Raw genomic sequence first — 8,790 nt, 5'->3', positions numbered from 1 at the left:
GAAACAGCAACAACATTCCTTGGCACAGAGGCGCAGACACCAAGTATTTCCATAGAAACAGGCTACGAAGCCAGGCACTTTATACCGAATCAGACCTTTGGTGGTCCATCTCGCTCAATATTGCCTACACTGACTGGCAGCGGCTCTCCAAGGTTTCAGGCAGGGAAATCCCAGCCCTAGCTGGAGATGCTGCCAGGGATTGAACCTGGGGCTTTCAGCCCCATCAACATAGGAACACAGGAAGCTGCCCACCAAGTCAGACCCTTGGACCAGCTCAGTATTGTCCACACAGGCTGGTAGCAGCTCTTCTGAGTTTCAGACAGGAGTCTTTCCCAACCTAACCTGGAGATGCTGCCGACAGTGCCTGGGACCTTTGCCAGTCCTGGGACCTTTGCCAGTCTGTGTAGACAATACTATGGATGGACCAAGGGTCTGACTCAGTAAATGGCAGCTTCCTATGTTCCTGTGACATACAAAGCAGAGGCTCTTCCATCGAACTATAGATGTGCCTGGTGAACATATGAAGCTGCCTACTGTGTTAGACTACTGGCCTCTCCAGCGCAGAACTGTCTGCACTGACTGGCAGCAGCTCTTTAGGTTTTCTGGCATGTGTCTTTCAGGCCAACTTGGAGAAGTCAGGATTTGAACCTGGGACCTTCTGCATGCAAAGCAGATGCTCTAACACTGTGCTACAGCTGCCTGACCTAAATCCTTTTGGGGGAGTGCAACCCCATCCAGAAGAGGTTTGGAGCTGACCTCCCTAAGCAGACCAACTGTCCACCAACAGCAATTCTTCCTATAGAGTTTAATAAAGATGTTGCCTTTCTTAAAAAGGAGAGAAGAAAAAGGGGGGGGACGGACAGAAACAGAAAATAAAGATTAATACTGTTTCAATCTTCATAACCTTATATTTAAAAGACATTTGAGGCTTTTCCTTACCTTTTCAGATTTTTTGCAAATCACATCCAATATTCTTGTTCCCTCTCTGTTTTTCTCATTTATTTCCTTCCTTTCTTTCCCTTCTTTCCTCTCACTTTCTTTCTGCACTCACTCTCTGAGCACATTTTCCTTCCTTTCTGCTCACAATAATCTCCCTCTGTGTGTGTCTCTCTCTCTTTCTCTCTCTCTCTTCCTTCCTTCTCATTTTCCCTTCCATTTTTTTCTTCCTTTATTTTTGCTAGAACATTTTGGGTTAAAGGGATACTCCTGGATGGGGGTGGGCTGTGCCCGCCACCTGTGCAGCAGAAAACAAAACTTCAGATAAACCTCTTGTGCAATAGAATAATAATAATAAGGTAAGAGTTGGAAGGGATCTCAGAGGTCTTCTTCTAGTCCACCCCCCTGACCAGTGCAGGAATCTGAGCAAAGACGATTATTCATGTATTCATTCATATGCATGTATATTAAAGAGTATATATCTACCCTGTGCTCAGAAATGTAACTTCAAGTGATTCAGGGGGGCTCATCCCTGAAATATGGTTATGCTACCAGTTGACAAATATTTTCACTAAGATATTTCCACAAGACAAAAACAGAAACTGTAATTGACCAGAAACTGGAACTAGGGGGTTAAAAAGGGGATGTTTTTAAATTGATGGTTACTTTGTAATTTCTTTTCCTATTGTTTACTGTAGCCTTGTTTTTTATTATTTTTTCCTGTTTGCAAAAATAATGTTTGCTGCCTGTTTCCAGCCTTGAATATATTTTGAATGCTGCCCGGACTGTTGTTTTTTTTTAAACAGAAAAGCAGGCCAGAGAGAACTGAATGAATCCAAATATACACATCAGTGAGAAATAGTCAAGATGCTATTACATTATTATTTTGGTTATGGTGTAGTACTGTGTGCCACATTTATTTTTGCTTATTTGTGTTATTTTTAAATGACCTTTAAAATGTTTCTCTTTTTATTTTGTTGTCATTCATATTCTTGTACTACACACACACACGATATTTGTTTGTCAAGAGCTAGAATGGTATAGTGATTAGAGTGTTGGACAGGACTTGGGGGTGACCCGAGTTCAAATCTTCCTTTGACCATGAAACTCACTGGATGACTCTGAGCCAGTCCTTTCTCTCTCTCAGCCTGGCCTACCTCGCAGGGCTCTTATGAGGCTACACACAAACATGTACACTTCTCTAGGTTCCTCGGAGGAAGAGCGAGATATCAATGCAAAATAAATAAAATTAAGTTTGAGCATTGTGACCTGGAACGAGGACTGAAAGGCAAGGTAGAACCTAAAAAGGAATTTCTTTTTTTAAAAAAATGCTGCCATTAAAAACAACCACCAAGTCCTTGAGCATCTTAAAGACAATCAGATTCATGGGAGCATCAGTTTTGGGGAACTCGGGTCCTCTTTGTCAGAGGCAAGAATATTGAGAGAAGAAATTGTACATAATCAAGCCAAAGAGCAATAGAGTACAGCGCTTTGTCTGGCCAAGAAATCTGACAATTTTCTATGTCAGGCAGAGATGTGTCAGTGTGCTCAAGGAAGTGGCCACTAGGAGGAAGCAAAAGCATTCCAGACAATTCACACCCCAAACTACTAGCTGCAGAAGGTTTCCCTACATGAGCCAACTGGGTTGTTTGGTACCATCTGGAGGGATGAATGCAACACCCATAGAGGTGGAAGGGTCTGGTCTTGTGGTAGCAGGCATGACTTGTCCCCTTAGCTAATCAGGGTCTGCCCTGGTTGCATTTGAATGAGAGACTATATGTGTGAGCACTGTAAGATATTCCCCTTAGGGGATGGGGCCGCTCTGGGAAGAGCAGAAGGTTCCAAATTCCCTCCCTGGCAGAATCTCCAAGATAAGGCTGAGAGAGATTCCTGCCTGCAACCTTGGAGAAGCCGCTGCCAGTCTGGGAAGACAGTACTGAGCTAGGTGGACCAAAGCTCTGACTCAGTATATGGCAGCTTCCTATGAAAAGAGTTGACAGGACTACAAGCCTAGTAAGTTCAATCCTGAGGTCCATGAGTGTCCATAAGGACCTAAGAACAGCCCTGCTGGATCAGGCCTGAGGTTGCCCATCTAGTCCGGCATCCTCAACAATCCCACAATGGCCCACCAGATGCCTCTGGGAAGCTCCTCCAAGCAGGCAATGAGGGCATGGGCCTTGCATCTGGTATCTGGAAGCCTCCTGCCTCTGAGCCTCGGTGTTAAATCTGCTTTCTGTTGACTGCCATACTGAATAATTTACTAGAGGGAGTCTTATCGACATACATAGGAAGCTGCCTTATACTGAGTCAGACCCTATCTTGGATATGCTGCCAGGGAGGGAACTTGGAAGTTTCTGTTCTCCACAGAGCGGCTCCATCCCCTAAGTGGGGGAATATCTTACAGTGCTCACACATATAGTCTCCCATTCAAATGCAACCAGGGCGGACCCTGCTTAGCTAAGGGGACAAGTCCTGCTTGCTGCCACAAGACCAGCTCTCCTCTCTTGGATGTGCCTGATGAATATCTATCTATCCATAGGAAGCTGCCATATACTGAGTCAGACCCTTGGTCCATCTCACTCAGTATGGCAGTGGCTTCTCCAAGGTTGCAGGCAGGAGTCTCTCCCGGCCCTGTCTTGGAGATGCCAGGGAAGGAACTTGGAACCTTCCGCATGCAAGCTAACCTAACCTACTAACCTACCTCACAGGGTTGTTGTGAGGATAAAAATAACCAAGTACACCACTCGGAGCTCCTCAGAGGAAGAGCGGGATAGAAGTGTAAAAATAAAATAATAATAAATAAAGCCTGCCGGTGCTCTTCCCGGAGCAGCCCCATCCCCTGAGGGGAATATCTTACAGTGCTCACACAGCTCCCATTCAAGTGTTAACCAGGGTGGACCCTGCTTAGCAAAGGGGACAAGTCATGCTTACTACCACAAGACCATTCAGTAGGGTCAACTCCTAAGTAGTACTGCTGAGTAAATTTAGCCAGGACGTCCGCCTAAAAGCCAGGTTTTCGTCCAGTTTGATACTCCTCTCCTGTCTCCTTGAATTTTGTTTCCTCGCCATTTATTGTTTGCTATGGTTATTTGCTGCTGCTGTTATTATTTATTTATTATTTCTCTGTGTAAACCGCCCTGAGCCATTTTTGGAAGGGCGGTATAGAAATCAAATTTTTAAAAACAACAATTTTTAAAATAATAAATAATAAGTTTGTGGGGCCCCTCAAGCCGCCGTGCCCTGGAAGGACAGGATATCAACTTTCCCGACGAATAATAAAACCGACAAAGAGCATTAAGCCGCCCAGATGGCTTGCTCTGGGGGCGTCCTTTCAATCGTCGCGTTCAAGATGGAAGCCAGTCCCTGGACGGACGGTCCAGCAGGGCCGGCAGACGTCCACGGAATATGGCCTCTGGACAACCCGCCGTCTGGCCTGCACAGAATGGCTTGCACAAAGGCAAAAACTCAAAAAGGTTCAGAGGAGAAAACGCCCCCTGAATAGCCGGGGGTCAAGCGAACCGGCCTGAGCAGAGGCCTAGCGTTGGGTCTGTAAAAGACCGCCACCGTCCACTGGTTGCCACGGCGACGGCCACTCGGCCTGCAGAAAGCCGTGCATGCACACTCCCATGCCTGGGCACACACACAAGCCGATACTGATTTCAACATCAGGGGCAGAAAGCCCCTCTTTTCTGTGCCAAAGTCCACCCCCTCTCTTCTTTCTTCTGAATAGCTGAGCTATAACGGCATTTGGCAAAAAAAAAAAAACACCCAAAAAACCCCAGGTCACCGCAGGATAGAAGCTGCTGGCTCCTTTTCCAGAGAGAAAACACTCCCGCTTCCAGCATCGTCCTGATGACTGGAGCAGATGCGGCGTCCTGCGTTTCCCGTCAGCTGGCGGTGGAAGCAGGCACACGTGCAAAATCTGGCTTTTTCTTTTTTGTAAATCAAGATTTTTTTAAAAGATAGATAGATAGATAGATAGATAGATAGATAGATAGATAGATAGATAGATAGATAGATAGATAGATAGAGTTGGCAGAGCTTACGAGGTAGCAGCCAAGCTGTCTGTCAGAACTAAATACCACTGAAATTTATGCAACTGAAGCTGGAATGCCCTTGGATGCAGATAGAGGGAAAGCTTGAGGAAACACTTAATTTAATTTATATGGGGTGGGGGAGAAAGATGTTTTTTGGGGGTAGATTTGAGTGTGAAACTCACTGAACGACTCTGGGTGAGTCACTTTTCTCTCCGCTGAGCCTACCTCACAGGGTTGTTGTGAGGATACACAGAACCATGCACACCACTCTGGGCTCCTGGGAGAAGGAGTGGGATCTAAATGTTAAGATAAATAACATTTATTACATTTCTATCCCGCTCTTCCTCCCAAGGAACCCAGAACGGTGTACATGGTTCTGTGTATCCTCACAACAACCCTGTGAGGTAGGGAGGGTTGCCAGCTCTCTTGGCATCTCCAGGAATCAGCACCCACCTTTTATTTGACACATTCAAATGGTTGCCACTTCCCAGAGTTTGGCTCTTTGCTGGGGGTGAACTGTTTTACAGCTTTGCTGGCGAGCTTTGACAGGGAGAGCCGTCTGTATGGTCTAAAATCTTGTAGATAAATGTGTAGGCAATAATGTCCAGTGTCAACTTGCTAAAATATTTTTTCCCCACCCAGTTCCTCCGCAGCGATGGGGTGGGTGATAATAATATGCAGCATTTCTACAGCTTAATCACAGATATTGTAATTGTAATGAGTGAACAAAAAGGTAGATACGATTATCCCCAAATTTCAAGGAGGAGCTGAGGAAACAGTATCTAGCTTAAAGGTAAAGTGTGCCTATGCCTCCTCCCGTGCAGTATGAGATGATGCTTTTCAGCATCTTCCTGTATCGCTGCTGCCCAATATAGTACCAGCGGGGATTCGAACCAGCAACCTTCTGCTTGTTAGTCAAGCATTTCCCTGCTGCACCACTTCTAACTTACGACCACCTAATTCATTCAGCCCCCTCCCTGGGCTGCTTTTAAGACCCTGTTTAAGACCCACCTGTTTTGCCGGGCATTTGCCTATTTATTATTATTTATTATTTATTATTATTATATTAATTGGTATTGGTCTCATAGTTGTTCACCGCCTAGAATTTTTGGAGGAGGCGGTATATAAGAAAATTTTAATAAGTACTAAATAAATGGATAATCTGTTCATGGCAGAGATGAGACTCGAACCCGGGACATCTCGATTTGCAGCTCAGTCTCTTCACTCCTTTGTATGACTTGACATACTTCGGAGGGAAGCGTAGCTAAGTCTTTGGGTCTTTCTAGAATTGTGATTTTCACAGCGTCCCAGGGTGCAGTGTTCTCAGTTCACACAGAGCAATAGCGAGAGCCAAGCGTTCTGTGTATGCGCTCTGCTAGGACACGTCCCAGAATCCTTTGCAGAAAAGAGAGGCTGCATGGTGGGTATCCATGGATTTACTTGACAGAAACTTTGCCAGAGAGGCTCCCTTTAAGCTAGAAAGTTTGGGGAAAAGACCACCCACCCCTTGTTGTTGAAATTATCCCGGGTACAAAGATTACCACTGTTGTGGGAAATGAGAATAAAGCCTTCATTTGCTTTCTCCGTTAGGCAGCCTGGCAATTCTGGGCAAGCCGGAATGAACGTTTCAGCGTGGAAGGAGTCGGGTGAGTAAGCGACCCCGTTTCAAATCGGTTGGCGTGAGACTCTTGGAAGAAGCAAGTGGCCAGATCCAGTTGCTGACTCATGGACATGGAAAGGACAGATGCAGACAAAAGAGACCAACTGGGAGAGATGTTATCACCATCCTGGCAAGAGAGCCAACTTGGCTTCCGACGGAGACAGACAGAGCTCCTAGCCAAGTGCTTTGTGAGGCACTGCTGAGTTCGAAGAATCGAGATCCACTCCCATCACTGGGTGAGCAACCTTCCTCTTCTGCTCTGTTGCCAGCTTTGAAAAGTAGTTCCTCGTCAGCCGGCCCTGAAATGGGACCCCAGCCCTTTCGGTTCCCAAGGCACACAAATTTAGACCTCTCATCTCCAACTGCACCCTTATATCCTCAAGAAAGGCCTGGGGGCTGCCCCAAGCCTGTCCCTCATGGTTCTCCTCTAACATAGGAACATAGGAAGCTGCCATATACTGAGTCAGACCATAGGTCCATCTAGTTCAGTATTGTCTTCACAGACTGGCAGCGGCTTCTCCAAGGCTGCAGGCAGGAATCTCTCTTAGCCCTATCTTGGAGATGCTACCAGGGAGGGAACATGGGACCTAGATGCTCTTCCCAGAGCAGCTCCATCCCCTAAGTGGGGGAATATCTCCCAGTGCTCACACATCAAGTCTCCCATTCATATGCAACCAGGGCAGACTCTGCTTAGCTAAGGGGACAAGTCATGCTTGCTACCTCAAGACCAGCTCTCCTCTCCCTAGGTGAGCAAAGGCAGAGCAAATCAGATTCTTCAGCCAAAGGGGTTTGACAAAGAGTTCTGTGTAATCTGAAAGCCAGCACATTCCAACACTCACAGAAACAGGTCCAATTCAATACAGACATCTTTTAAAAAAAAACAACCTTTAAATGTCAGTACCATAAGAGGGACCACAATATCTGTTTTGTATTTTAACATCAAGCCAAGCTCCTAAATTTTCCAGCTTATTTTTTATAAAAAGGTTTTCTGGGGGTGGAGGGGAAATAATCTCAAAATATCAATGCAATTAAAACCAAATAATTATCGCAAGAGAGGAACAAAGGAATAAGTGGCAGAAAGGGGGGAAAGTTAACCAAAAAAAAAAGGAAAGAAAATCACACACACACACACCACCTTTCCTGAATGATCATCATATAGGATAATAAAGAGGACGCTTAAGTGTCATCTATGATTCTGTTAGCCCCCGACCCAAGAGAGGAAGGAAGTCTACAGAGAGCTCTTCGTTAACTGGGTGCTGTAAGGGAACCACCATGCTTCTCTTGCTTATTAAATTCTTCTCGGTGCTTCTGGACCAGCCAGTCGCTTTGGGTTGTCACCTTCATTTACAGTATTCTTTCCTGAAGTCTGAAACGAACAAGGAAACGGAAGGTTAGCGACATCAAATTCATAGTTACAGTAGGGAACACGTTAGGCTTCCAGAGAAGTTAGGGCTGAACCTGTTTGCCACCCCCAGATTGCAGGACCCCATGGGTCACCTGAAGGAAATGCACTTTTAACATGCTCAGTCTTTCCTTTCCAGAGTCACCGGTCAGTAAATCTATAAAGAGCATTTGCTCATAGGCTCACGTCCGCAACTGTTTGTTTAGGATGGAAGCATTAATGTGAAATACACGATTGTTTTTAGCAATAGCAATAGCACTTACATTTATATACCGCTTTATAGCTGGAGCTCTCTAAGCGGTTTACAATGATTTTAGCATATTGCCCCCAACATTCTGGGTACTCATTTTACCGACCTCGGAAGGATGGAAGGCTGAGTCAACCTTGAGCCCCTGGTCAGGATTGAACTTGTAACCTTCTGGTTACAGGGCGGCAGTTTTACCACTGCGCCACCAGGGGCTTTTTCTTTCAGAAACGTAACATACGGGGGAAAGTGGCACCTTTCCACACCAGAAACACATTTTCTGTGCTCCCCCCCGCCCCACCGCCTAGGAACTTTAAAAAAAAAAAATTCTGATGATTCACATATCAGTGAATTTGTAGATGTGATGTAGACGTGATGGAATATCATGGGATGGAGTCTGTAGATGTGATGGGATTTCATGCCAAGATTTCGCCAACGTTTTTACATTTCGTGGTCTGAGCCTTTGTTAACCGCCTCCTCTACCCATAAAGAGGCCAATTCCCAGAGCTAA

The 8,790-nt window shown here is 45.6% G+C and overlaps 1 protein-coding gene and 1 long non-coding RNA gene across 4 annotated transcripts in view; one reads left to right on the top strand and one right to left on the bottom strand.

Moving 5' to 3' along the window:
* Nucleotides 1-3,780: 3,780 nt before the first annotated feature.
* Nucleotides 3,781-8,790, top strand: part of LOC128338690 (uncharacterized) — an 8,414-nt gene continuing 3,404 nt past the window's right edge. Inside the window, exons 1-2 of one of the 3 annotated variants that reach the window (XR_008312674.1) lie at nucleotides 3,781-3,948; nucleotides 6,564-6,869. This is a non-coding gene — a long non-coding RNA (uncharacterized LOC128338690). Of the gene's footprint in view, nucleotides 3,949-4,296; nucleotides 4,876-5,348; nucleotides 5,767-6,563; nucleotides 6,870-8,790 lie in introns of those variants that run through there. The other 2 variants (XR_008312676.1, XR_008312675.1) reach the window with 2 other exon arrangements.
* MXRA8 (matrix remodeling associated 8) overlaps nucleotides 7,422-8,790 on the bottom strand; it is a 24,397-nt gene continuing 23,028 nt past the window's right edge. Inside the window, exon 10 of the mRNA XM_053281456.1 lies at nucleotides 7,422-7,999. Coding sequence (XP_053137431.1) covers nucleotides 7,974-7,999 — 26 coding nt within the window. The 3' untranslated portion in view covers nucleotides 7,422-7,973. The remainder of the gene's footprint in view (nucleotides 8,000-8,790) is intronic.

The sequence above is a fragment of the Hemicordylus capensis genome, chromosome 16 (genome assembly GCF_027244095.1).
Source record: "Hemicordylus capensis ecotype Gifberg chromosome 16, rHemCap1.1.pri, whole genome shotgun sequence".
Classification (NCBI taxonomy): Eukaryota; Metazoa; Chordata; class Lepidosauria; order Squamata; family Cordylidae; genus Hemicordylus; species Hemicordylus capensis.
The sequence above is the reverse complement of the archived record's forward strand: the minus strand, read 5'-3'. Positions and strand labels throughout refer to the sequence as shown.